Source organism: Falco naumanni, chromosome 15 (assembly GCF_017639655.2).
Source record: "Falco naumanni isolate bFalNau1 chromosome 15, bFalNau1.pat, whole genome shotgun sequence".
Classification (NCBI taxonomy): domain Eukaryota; kingdom Metazoa; phylum Chordata; class Aves; order Falconiformes; family Falconidae; genus Falco; species Falco naumanni.
In genome coordinates, this window is record NC_054068.1 from 20,138,350 (window position 1) to 20,151,821 (window position 13,472).

At 38.9% G+C, this 13,472-nt stretch overlaps 1 protein-coding gene across 1 annotated transcript in view; it reads left to right on the forward strand.

Moving 5' to 3' along the window:
* Window positions 1-13,472, forward strand: part of SMPD3 (sphingomyelin phosphodiesterase 3) — a 120,746-nt gene that overhangs the window by 76,242 nt on the left and 31,032 nt on the right. The window contains exon 2 of the mRNA XM_040615114.1: window positions 6,151-7,773. Within this exon, the coding sequence (XP_040471048.1) occupies window positions 6,439-7,773 (1,335 nt within the window). The 5' untranslated portion in view covers window positions 6,151-6,438. The remainder of the gene's footprint in view (window positions 1-6,150; window positions 7,774-13,472) is intronic.

Below are 13,472 nucleotides of genomic sequence, written 5' to 3' on the forward strand. Positions count from 1 at the left end.
TTCAATTAGTTAGAATTGTTTAGGTATATTTTTAATGTGTGTTTCCATACATTAACATAATTACATTTATATTTTAATATTAACTTTAACACTTAATCCAATTTAATTTAGGTAGCAGAAGGTGTGTGGGTATGGGTTTTGGCCTAGGAATATGATCTGGGACTACCAAATTGAGACAACTTGCTTTTGGAAATGAGAATCTGTTGCCATGCCACACTTAACTGTAAAGCACAGAGCAAGTTTTACAGGCTGATCATAAGCAAAGTTTCAGCTTTGTGATAGAAAAACTCCCATTTGGGGTGAGGAGGTATGTAGGATACCATGCCAGCATGAAGCTTAGCTTTTCTCTGAAGATGACTGATCAGGAGACCAGCTACAGCTAATCTTTTGTCAAATGAACATGATTACTACCTCCTACCACTACCCATCCAACTGCAGTGTGGTGGGCTCCGCTACAGAAGGGCTGATATGCTCCGAGTAGTAGATGGACCTCATAGGTCCCTTAAGCTGCCAGGGCTGTGGTTAATAACAGCATCGTATCTGCCTAAATGTGCAGCTTTTACAGCAACTCAGCAAGAGGCATCACTGAGGTTCCAAAGGCTCCTTTTGAACATTTAGCCCAAGTGTTTGATGCCTTTATATTTTGAACAGAGATTGCATTGTCGTAACTCCACTCCCTACTAAGTACGCCAGAGGCTTGAGCAGGCTGTGTGAACTTGTGGGGGTGTTTTTTCCCCTGCAGACATGTACTTAACTGCTGACATCACTCGTATTCACTGAGACTTGTAAATTCACACTTCTTAATATTTTATTTTCTTACAGGTTAGTTCATTTAAGCTAGACATCTTGTTTATAATGGCTTCTTGCCTGATGGTGGCCTATAGACATAAAAGAGACAAGCTGCAGAGCAGCTAGGCGATGTTTGATTACCTTCTTTAGAAAGAAGGAAGAAAGTTTAGGGAGAAACTGGGAAATTAACATCACGATGCATGTCTGCAAAAACACTTTCCTCCTTCCCTTCTCCTTCTGACAAATCCTTAGTTTGAATGAGTAGTGCTGTATTCATCAGTATAAGTAATACACCTAATTCAACTTCTCATATCATAGTGGATCCACATTTTTACTAAGTTTTTACTAAGATTTTCATAAGCTGTAAAATGTTACTGACTTAAGTGAAAGTTAAGATGAGCCAGTAAGTACTACTTAAATTCCCTTACCATACATCTTAAACTGCTTCATGGAATGAGTCAGGATGGCGGGATTTCAGTTAAAACACCAGGCTGTGAAGCGATGTCAAGGGAGCAAGAAAGGATCTCCATTAGAGCCACTGACACCTTGAGGTGGCTGGATCTCTGTAATTACAGTCAGGTAATCAAGCCTAATGGAAAACAGGTCACATGTATATTGCCTTTTGGAGCAGGTTTGGCTTTTGTTTTTTTTCCAGAAGGGTAGTTAGTTGTTGAACTAGACTAATTAAAAGCATCTATAAGAATAATCAGGGGAAATAGACTGAATGAAGAGAGAAAGACTTTATTAAGTGTGTGTGGGAGCAAAATCAGATGAGACCATGGAGGAAAGCAGAAATTAAGTTGTGCTTTGTCTAATAAGCAGTGATGGGAGCCTGAGTAAGAATTCTCTCTCCATTCAGATCTTAATTTCACCTGTTCTTAGTTTCACACACTGATTTTTTTGCTGGTTTGCATGGCATAGTAGTAGCATTGTTGTAAACTGTATTTGTCTGCTTTGAATTACAGTGACAAAGTTATAAAGCTAACAAAGTCAACACAGTCTAAATAAACTACTTTCCTAGAATCCAGTTTTATACTGCTACGACTTTCAGTGAAGACCAAGTAATTTTCAGAATTCAAGAAAACCTAGTTTTAATGAATATATGTAAATTATTATGTGAGGTTACCCATAGAGTAACTTTCCCAATCAGTTAGTCACTGTAACAGTTCTATTCTGTTTTTTAAAAACAGCTGTTCTTGTAGTGATTTACAAGTATTTTAAAAATACAGTTGAGATGTTAGTAAGTTTGAAGAAATTTGAGTTACCTGAATTTGAAAGTGTGTTTTAGTTCTCTAAGAAAAGAGAGTTAAAACTTTTCTATTTCTAGACTGTCTGCATAACCTTATTATTGCAACATTTGTTGTTTTTCTTCTATATCATTTGTTGACTTGTATTGTCCTTTAGTTTGTAAGTGATGTTGGAACTAGGAACATCTCTTTTGATCTATGATGTCTCTAGCATACTTCTGGGCATAATTATAATCATAAAAATCTTTGAAACCTTTCCACCTTATGTCTTGTTATCACTAAAGTTGAGATGCTCCATAAAGTTAGAGATGTTCCACCATAAAAAAAGAATTAAATAAACTCTCTTTTTAGCCTTCAAGCATTTAGAAAATAATAAAAGCAACTAAACAAGACTGCAGTTTACGTCTTTGTAGCATACAAAAATATCTGTTTCATTGCAATATCTTAAATTCTCCCTTAATCTCTCAAACCCCTATGAATAAAGCATTGGATTACCAAGTAATACCCTTCATCACAAGGAATTAGGCACTTTAGCTTTAGGCTCCATCTAAACCGTTGCATTAGGAGAGATGTTACTGACGTCATGTTTTCCAAGTCGCAGTTGACTCACATGGTGCCTTCCCTCACCCTTCAAGATCTTGTTGAGATAAAATATGTCTCTCATGACTCTCTTAATTCTCTGGGTTTGGATGGCTTTGAGGCAGTACCACGCATCTGGTTTTGTAGCCAAGAGAGAAGAGTAGGAAACTTCTTGTTCGTGTGCACGCCAGTGAGCCTGTAGCAGAGCTTTGGCAAGTTGTGCTATTTCCTTCATCTATAAGATTAATAAATTAAGATAATATTTTACTTGCAAGAGGAGCGCTTTTCATTTGGGCCTTGATGTGGTGATGCCTTCTGTCTGCACCATGCAAAAATTTAAAGGACATCTGTGATTCCCTCCTCCCTTTTCTCCAGCTATCATAGTCCAAAACTTGCTGTGGTATCGGAGTTTTTGTACTTCTGTATCATTAGTTGTGAGAATTCTATACAAATTCATCGAAAAATGGATGGAATGTGTCTCCATACTCAAATCCCCATTGCCTCCCCACTTGAGCAGGCTAGCAGTGAGGAGTGCAGCTGGCACCTAGTCAAAAACTGTCCAGCAAATTCCTGCTTTTCAAAGCTACTATCCCTGTTTAAGGCAGAGGAAATGTACAAGTCACCAATGTGGCCTTGAACCATCATTCAGTCCTTAGTGTTTATAAAGGATTACATTCTTGCTAAATGTTGTTAAAACAGACCTCAGTCTGAACTGCTTTGCTTTATGGCACTTGGTCTGTAATCTTATCCTGTGAAAGGATTTCTGATTGCCTTCATTTTTCTTCCTTTTTTACTAATACACATGAGAGTATACTGGACCCACAGTAAGCATGAATCCCTTTGATTTAGTATGCCCCCATAATCTGGATAATTGCTTTCGTGAAGCCATTTTAGTGGAGTGTCTTATGGTTTGCTGGACAGCTGTTTATCTCATAGATTATTGATGCTGCAGTCCATAACAGAAACAGCATGAGTTATGTTGGATTGATTTTTTTACTTCATCGCATCATCGAGCAGGCGTTGACTACTTTATTTACAGAACTGTCACTTGATGTCATGTTTCCCTAGGAGTTGTAACACCCTGTCATCATATAATTAAGAAAATACTTATCTATAGAAGACCTAATTAGACAAATTGTTATGGGTCCACTATGGTTCTGCATTTTTTCTGATGTGTGATTTTTAAATAGTCAAAGTCAAATCGACCTTATCTTCTGCAACACAACTGCAGGTTTCACCAGAAAGGTTATTAGCCTGAAAGTTGGAATATAAGGTTTGCAGTCTGTCCTCATTTCACATACCCCAAACAACAGTGTTCTGTTTACCCTTGGCACCGTTGTAAACAAGAACCTTTCTGGTGTGCTGAGTGATTATGTAAATAGACAGCGCTTTTATAAAGCATTTTAAGCGTCCAATAGAACCAAATAGCTTCTTTACAGTTTTTTCTTTTCTAATGGTAATTACATAATTGGACAGGTTTTAAGTTATTTTTTTCTATCTGATATGTAGATGCCAGAGTTTCTTTTGAACATTCTTATTAAAGAGTCCTAAAAATCATTCAGGAAAACAAATCTGCTAGGCTTCCCCCTATTATCAACATTCCAAAATGCCTTTGGCAATGAATAAATGCCAAGCATTTGTTATTTGGCACTTGACTAGTCACTCATTTATTTAAACTCAAACATGTTGCATAAGATTGTGGAAGTTATGCTAAGCTAATAATTAAAACAAAAAAAAAAAAACCACCTCCCTTAATCCCACCTTTCCAGTGTCCAGTACCGTCAAGGTGCAAATACACAGGACTGTATATTCCATTAAATGTAATTGACTGCCTGGTGTTGGCAAAATGTGCAGCTGGCTGTGAGCAGTTACAGGGGTGTTATTCTTACACTTGGAAGGCCAGGTGTGTGTTGCTGCAGTAAACCAGCTCCTTTTTCTTCTATCCCCCATGTTTCATGCCCAGAACACAGTAGTTAAATGCCATTTTCTGTTGTGGTACTGCCATCCTTTTTAACGCATGCACCTCCTGACTTTTCCTTCTCTATAGTATTTGGGTACCAACCAACTGCTTGGTTTCACTTCTGAAGGTCTTGTCCCCACCCAACCTGTTTTTTCTCATTCTGTTTTAGAACTTGATTCCTATCTCCAGTCAGTTTTTCTTAGGAGCCCCTGTCGCCATCTTGCTAGATTTTTTCAGACTAATGTTTGCTTGCTTGCCCCAGGGTTGTGTTTCACTTCTGGGAAGAAGTATCTGCAAAACTCTCTCATCTTCATCTGTTCCTTTTAAAAAATTCTGTGCCATGGTGCCTACCAGAACTGTATGGCTGCAAATCTGATGTGCTACGAGGAGTCAGTCCTGCCAATTGGGACTCTGGTCTGAGGAAGAACTTTCTTATCATTAATAAATGAAAAAAATATGTGTGGTAAAAAGAGAGCTAGTTAAGCCATGTATGTTAATGCCTGCCTCACCACTTTTGACCTGTACAGTATACTCTGTGTTGTCAGTCTTGCATGTGTACCACAGGTAAAAAATGCGCTGAGAGTAGGAACATAAACCAGTTGCAAGGGCTTGGTTTCAAGAAGCAGAAATCTAAAAAGTGAGAGAAAATGGAAGAATTGCATTTTTATTCTAAGGTGACATTGCTTTGTAAAAGGGTATTTCTTCTGTGTCCCGTATAATTGTTTTATTTGCTATTAAATAGAAATAGAAATGGCCTTCTGTCTCTGGGTACCCTGCAGAATGTTTAAAATGCACATCAAACTGCCACTTCCTTAATTTTGACCACCTGAGTGCCCCAAATTTTAATTGAACTCATGCCAATAAATATTTGTATGTAATTTTCATCTCTCCAAGATGTCAAAAATAAAGATGGGTTTTAAAGCATGGGCCAATGTACATCCTCTCTCTTGCGTATTTGGTGAATGTTTTTTATCCAGTGCTGCTTAATGTTATTTACATTCTAGGTTTGAAACTTGAAACATTGTCAATGGGAATTCTGCCTTCGTCAGCCATCTAGCTTTGCTCCTCTTAAAGGGTAACAGCACAGTTTAAGCTTATGGAGGGCGACATTGCGTTCACTGGTGATGCCATCACCAATGGTTGATCAGTTTGATGAATATGAGTACTTGTTTTTTTTAAATGTTCTGCATTTCATGTTATCAAAACCAGTGTTAAAACCTCAAATTATGATGTTGTTGAGATGACTTAAATTACTTAACGAACAGAAAAAAAAGAAAGAAAAAAAGCTTTATGTATACTGCCAAGCGTTTTTTTTGTAAGATCAGGCCCCTGACAGTTTGAATGTTTTTGGTTAATCATGACATTTGCTAAATACCTCGGGTCAGAATTTCCCAACTGGTAAGACAACTTTTGAAAGACCTCGTCTGTCTTCAGAGCAAAAATGTGAAACTGTTTTTCTTATTTGCTATATTCAATTAGCATTGTTTTCTTCAAAGCTGAAATCTGCAGTTTAAAACCAATAATCTTAAATAATCTTAATCATTATTAATTTATATTTTGCTTTTGCTTTTACAGATTTCCTTTTTGCCTCCGGAGTGTTTCATTATGGCAGCCTCCAGTGAACAATGACATCCTTCGACAAATATAGATGCCAAAAAGCCAGACGAAAACAGTGGCCTTGTTTCATTTTTACTCCAACACAGTGAAATGGTGCTCTTAAAGTTTTGTTATTGACTCTCACTGGAAAAAAAACAAACTCCTGACTGGACCTTTCTTCCCCAGCCCCCGCCCAGTGTTCTTATGGATGCTTGATACAGTGACATCATGTAGTAGGCCCTGAAGTGTTGTCATAATTAAGTTGCAATGGTTTTATACACTTCCCCATTTCCCAACAGCTTTCTGTCGGTTCTGCATTCTTTTTCCTGGGGCCTGATTTTCCCATGTTACTGGTTAGCAGATAGGCTTGTGGCCTCTTTTGTTCCAACCACCTATGAAAAACGTCAAAGAGCAGACGATCCGTGCTATTTTCATGCACTCTGCATCATTATTACCACTCCCATCTACTTGGCACTGTTGGTAGCCTCTCTTCCTTTTGCTCTGATTGGCTTCTTGCTATGGTCCCCGCTCCAGTCAGCCAGAAGGCCATATATCTACTCCAGGCTAGAAGACAAGAACCATGCCAATGGAGCCACACTGCTCACTGAATGGAAGGCTGCAGGGAATGGGAAAAGCTTCTGCTTCGGCAGTGCCAACGTTTGCCTGCTGCCAGATTCTCTGGCAAGATTTAATAATGTTTTCAATACACAGGCTAGAGCTAAAGAGATTGGCCGGAGGATCAGAAATGGGGCAAGCAGACCACAGATCAAAATATATATAGATTCTCCTACCAACACATCCATCAGTGCAGCAAGTTTTAGCAGCTTGGTCTCCCCCCAGGGTGGAGATAGCGCTAATCGTACTGTTAATGCTGGCATCAAAAGGACAACATCAATGGAGTATAAAGGAGACAATTCAGGCTCAAACAACAGTGAGGACAGAGAAGATAAAGGTGGAGCTGGAGAGCCAAATGAGGGAGAAGAGAACACTTGCATTGTCCGCATAAATGGAGAGGATAATGGCCACATGTCAGACACAGAAACAGATACCGTCAATGGCCAGGCGCATGCCAGTGGCCCAGCAGAGCCCTCACCGGAAGGTGATGCAGAGATCTCAAAAACACCTAACCACAAACAGAAGGAAGGAGATTCTGGGAGTTTAGACAGCTATTCTGCCTCACGAGAGTCCTTAGTTAAAGTGCGTGTTGGAGATGGTACAGTGGACCAAAGCACTGTCAACAACAAGCTCCTCTACAAGGCTTCAATCATGAAGAAGACTTCAGTGCGGAAAAAGAAACATACGGATGAGACCTTTGATCATGAGATCTCTGCTTTCTTCCCTGCCAACTTGGACTTTCTGTGTTTGCAGGAAGTGTTTGACAAAAGAGCTGCGGAGAAATTGAAAGAGCAGCTTCATCACTATTTTGAATACATTGTCTATGATGTTGGGGTCTACAGTTGCCATGGCTGCTGTAGCTTTAAGTTTGTGAACAGTGGTCTCCTTTTTGCCAGCCGCTATCCTGTTATGGATGCTGCCTATCACTGTTACCCCAATGGAAGAGGAACAGACTCCTTGGCTTCCAAGGGAGCCTTGTTTCTCAAGGTAAGAGCCTTTCTGAAGCCATAAATATTGATTCTGTATACGTGACAAGTTATAAATTATGTTATTTTCTCTCAGTCATTTCTGTTAAGAGTTCAAAGAGTCAATATTGAGATCCAGACTACCTGATACAACGTATATATATGGTTTTGTGGCCTAGATACTGTGTTAGTGATGGATGTGCGTGAAATAATGAGGGACTTTTGGAGGTAAACTTAGTATAATTTCAAGTGTCAAAATTTGAAGGGATTTTAATGTAATTTTAATTTCTTTCTTTACAGAACTATCTCTAATAAAATGCACAAATTCTAAGCTTTGTAACATGAGTATAGTACAATGGGCATTACTGTTGGAAACCAGCTTATGCATGTTGTGCATTTATGTGGAAATCAAAAGACAATCAAAAGTCTAAATGTCAGTAGAATAGAAGTGAAAGAATTGCAATGAAATGCATGGCTATCCCTTTGTCTTGGTTGCAGAAGACAACAATTGTTAAAGAGAGATGCAAAGAAGAGTAAACAAAAAAAAAACAACCAACCAACCACCTGCCTGGGACACTGGGGAGCACAGAGCTTTTTTCGCTTTTTAAACACAGTTGACTTAAATGAAGTAATGGTAGAACAGGAAGCCTGGGGTTATATGTCTGTTTATCATGAAAAGCAGAAATAGAAATCTTCATGCAATGCTTTGCTTTTCCAAGACTGGTGGCTGTTCAGGCTTAATTCTTGGGAGAATCTGGCTGTGCTTTTCATAAACTGGAAAGCTGGCTCTGCTAATTTGTGATTAAACAAGAACCAAGACTTTGCGCAGAGACGCAAATTTAGACACGTCTGAAAATCTCCTAGAATACTGGATTTCAGATTTTGTGATTTTGTTACTTTGGAATGGGTTTCACTAACTAAAACCTGAACTTTTTTCTTAATGCTAGCCAAATACATCAGGTGCTCAGATCACACGTACTTTCTAGTGCATACACTCACAGGTCCTCAACAAAAGCCATTAATAGCCTTTAAGAATATGGATTGTTAATAAGGATCAGTGAGGATTTTTGTACCCACTGTTTCTAATTTGTCAACAAAGCAAAAACTTCTGGTATTGTGGCTTGCATAAAAAGCACAAATATTAGAATTTGCAGTCTGATAATAGTTCAGTATTTTGTATACATTTGACATAAACAAAAGCCTATCTGTATCTATATACAGGTTTCCAAAAATTGGGCCTAAGCTTTCTGTACTGTACTCTTCTGTTTATAAACAGCTAAATTCTGGGTTTTCTATCCTAAAGTGCTGCATGCAACAATGAACATACATGTTGTGTAGTAAAACTAAGACACTGCAACGAGTCACTCCAAAGAATTAAGTACTTATGAAGTATGGGAATTCTGTGGTCAAATGTAGGTACTTTAGACTTTGGAGCTGGTCATCCCCGGCTTCCTCGACAGCCAGCCACCTGTGGGGCAGGATTCCTCTCTTCCTACTGTAGGTATCTAAAATAGGTCAGAGGAAGTGTACCCTAAACATGCCAATATTACCAGGGTCACAAAACTACCCTTCAACATATGCATATATAGGGGATTAAAGACAATCTGCTTTCAACTGCCCAATGCTGAGTCATTGATTTACTAACCTGCTAGGCAGGCCGCGATGTCTCTATTTCTCTTGGAGAAAATTAAGCCTCTTTCCAAAATTCCACTGGGATGATGAACTTAATTATGGATCCAAGTTGTTAAATAACGTTACAGTTGAGCAGGGACTAATTATTATGAAGATTTGAAGACTACCACATTCTTCTAAATATGACAGAATTCTGACCCAGCTAAAAGGCTGTTTTTCATTATGTCTGTGTCATTCTGACATACTGTACTTTATACCTTTTTTTTTTTTTTAATTCTGAGTAAGTCTGTCCTGATATGCAGTGCCTGCCTTTCTTAATTGTACATTAAGTGATCACTGGTCATTTCTTCAACAACAACAAAAAGTAGGAATGATCTGTTTAATTTTAGCTTTGAAACAAAGTAGGTTTAAAGGTTGTTTTTCTTGAAGTGCTTTATCAGCAACTGAGTGTGTGTGGACTCCAGAGACAAAAGCTACAGTAAGTAAAAGCCTGGTTAGTTTTTGAAGTCAGTGAGAACTAATTAATTACCTTCAGAAGTCTTGAGGTCTTACGGTGGGACAGCAGCAAGCTAGCAAAGCTGTCGGAACTGTGGTTGGAAGGTGTCATTGCTAAAACGCAAGGTACTCTGTCATTCAAAATGCACAGCTTGTATCACTGCTTTTAGGTAACTTATTGCCTCTTAAAAGACCTTGTATGTATATAACACGATCTAGTCATGCATTAATCTCAGTGTGGTTTTGAAGACAGGAAGAGAGAGCCTTGCAGAACAAGGGTCTCCTAATTGCTTTCCATTCAGGAGTGGCATGGAGTTAAGTCTCTCTGTCCTATGCAAACTCCGTGTTTTTAAGTGCCTGACTCCTGTGGAAAGCACAGCATTCCCATTTCTGAAGTCGAAAAGACATCAGTTCAGTTTGGTTTGGAAGTATACCTAGGAAGACTGTTCCCCTTGCGTAGCTTGCACCTCTGAGTAAAGGAGCAATTGCTCTCTATTATTTCAAAAAAACTCCACAATTGTAAAAAGCAATCAGAGGAGAAGATTTGTATATTTAGTAAATATAAATAAAACTTAATGTTTCCACTCATGAGGAAGATGAAGCCTTTATTCAAATCTTTCTGAACCTCAGGAAGGATCCAACATCCAAATTCAAAAAAATGTTCAGAGAAATGGCTCTCATTTAATGAGTACAGTTGGTATCCTTACCATAAATGTAACTGTTAAGGAGATAAATTAAAGATCTCAGAACTAAAAATTCAATGAAAATTTAATTATTTTGAACAAAAAGGCAAAACTGTTTTGGGGGAGTTTGGTTACAAACCAGATCCCTACTGCCAGGGTACAGGTATTTCACACATTTTTTTTCCCGTTGGAATAGGTTCTGTTTCCAGAAGTGGAAATTATTTTCCATTTCCATATTCCCCCCCTCCCCTTTCCTGGCCTGCCTTCGCCATCTAGATTGTGAAGTTCAAGTGGAGATTTGGAAGGATTTGAGAGATTTGCTTAGTCATACGGAACTATTTTACCTGAGAGACTTAGAGAGCTCAGCGGTTATTATTAGTAGCTATAATAACAATCAACTCTTACATACTACTTTTCATTCATATGTCGCAGAGTGCATAGTAAAGAGAGGTCAATATCTGCTTAATAGAAGGAGAAACTAAAGCACAGGAAGGTCAAGTGATTTGATTGTGGCTTAACACCTGGGGTGTCACAGCCAAGGGAAAGTTGGAAGTAAATTACAAAGGCTTTTAAGACTGTTTCATGCTACTGATTTCATGCTACCCAAGTGCTAACCGGAGAGCTGTTCAAAGGAATTTTGCTAGCCTTCATCTGTTCTCTTCCTAAAAATGTCTGCCACGAAAGTTACCACTGCTGCCATTTTCCTGACAGAGATCAGAGATCGTTTTTTCCATCTGTATGGGCTGATGCTTTCCAGATCAGGCGGGAGGCATGAGGATGACATAGTTGTGAGTAGCCGTTGTATAAAGCCCGTTTTCTGTGTTACAGGAGAACTGATTTTCATTCAGCACTTTGATCTCTTCAGACTCTAGCAATGTATCTGTCTCCAATCTGAGGGTCTCATTGGGACATAAGAGGGACACAGGCACAGAAAAAATAGCATTTAAGAAGGGGGGGAAATGAAACCGTCACTTAGATGCAAGTGACAGGTCTGAAGTGTTAAACCACTCTTCCTAGTTGCCGCTAAAGACTCAGAGGAGAAGTTAGCAAATATATAAATCAGCCAATCCATTTTCATACTTTGACAGTCTGGGCCCTTGGGACACTCTGCCGTGACTCTCTGTTCTAGCATTGCATTTCACATTAATTTAAAATGCCTAAGAAAACCCTTGAGTCTGCTTTGCAGGTTTTATCACTTCAATTGTCTCTTGCTGGTGCTGTGCTGCAGATAGAGGAGGGAAGTGAGACTGACACAGATGTTAGCCGGTGCTGGGGATTCAAACTAAAAAAGCTAGCTTGTATGTATCCGTATATAACGTGATGCAGCTTGCAGTGGCCTCGGTTACTCTGCAGCTGTTGGTTTGACACATACATAATTTTAATGCACAGTAGTTCTGATGGATTTAAAGGGGAGTTGTAAAATATATGTCCCTTTCAGAAACTGGATGATGATTTTGCAGTCAAATCAATTTTAAAAGGTATCCATGAGTGCTGAGCAGAAATTGTGTAATGCATCACCTGTTTGTAATTTACTAGGAGGTTTCAAAACGTCAGCATTCATTTTTAGATAGAGGAATTAGTGTGTAGCCTTAGTTACACTGTCTTTCGGGGATGTTTGTGTAAGTTTTGGACAGTAGTGCAATGAAAGCGGGAAACATCCTTAACTTGCCCTGATGAGTTACTGAGTTAGAGAGCTTGTCCATATTTTCCCAGATGTATCAATCTAATAAAAACTGTCAATTCTGTTGACAGAAGTTTGCCTCTCTCTTACCCTTAAATTGTAATAGCTGTAACTGCAATGTAGATCTAAACCATAGAAGACAAGTAAATGCATACTTGGGGTAGGGAAGGGAACAAAAGAGGCATCATTCTCAAAATGGTTCTTAACTGAGGAGAGGTTTTGGAGTGGTTTTCCTCCCGCTGAGACCGGGAGATATGGAAGTATGTTGTATAGAAGGCAGCTCTTCCTACCGTTCTTAGGAGGAAATTATTCTCGGGTTTGGCATCTGCCCAGAGAGATAAGTTCAGCAAAAATAAGAATTCTTGCTTAAAACACAGTATGTGAACATAGAGCAAAAGCTAAACTGCAGTCTGATGTGGGAAGTCTGAACAGCTAATAGTATTCTAACAAAATCAAAAGGAATCAGAAGGAGAAAATATGTCTTGTGGTTTTTGCTAAATTTCTGAAAGGACATGTGTTTAATTAATAGTAATTCCTAAGGTTATTAACAGATTTACTTTTCAAATTCTCTGAAAATTAATGCTGTTCCCAGGGAGTACAGTAATTGTGTAGAGAACATATTATTCATTGCTTAAAGGAAACCTAGCAACCTTTGCTTTATGTGCAAAGCTACACTTGCTTCCAAAAGAGCTGATACGGTGGTAACAGATGGCAGAAGGAGCCGTAGCTCTAATTGCAGAACTGCTATGAAGCACAGTTTTTACTATTTGCTACTCTCGAGGTGCCTGCTTTGTACGACAAAATGAGGGTTCCCCGAATTAACCGCTGTGGTTCTCCTTTTTGCTGTTACTGATGCAGATACATTTGGCTTGGGTCACGTAAGCTGTCCTCGCTGTCCCGTGCCAACTCAGTGTGTTGTGGCTCAGAGTGAAGGGGCAACTTCTGCTGTACAGTGGCACAGTATACCGAGGGGAGGCTTTTTTTGTCCAAGGATTCCACAGAAAAGGGGAATGGCTGTTTTCTGACCCCATGAAAAGATCATCTAGAGATTTCAGTCGTTAGATTTTCTTGTCCTTGATGAGTTTTCCAGTATCTACAGTCATCCCAAGATGTATAAAAAAAAATGTCTAGTGCTGTTCATGGATTTGTTTAGGTAACTCTAAAGCTGTGCCATTTAAGTCAGGAGGGTAACCTAAACATTTTCCACAAGTTCAGTTTCTGCTATAAAAT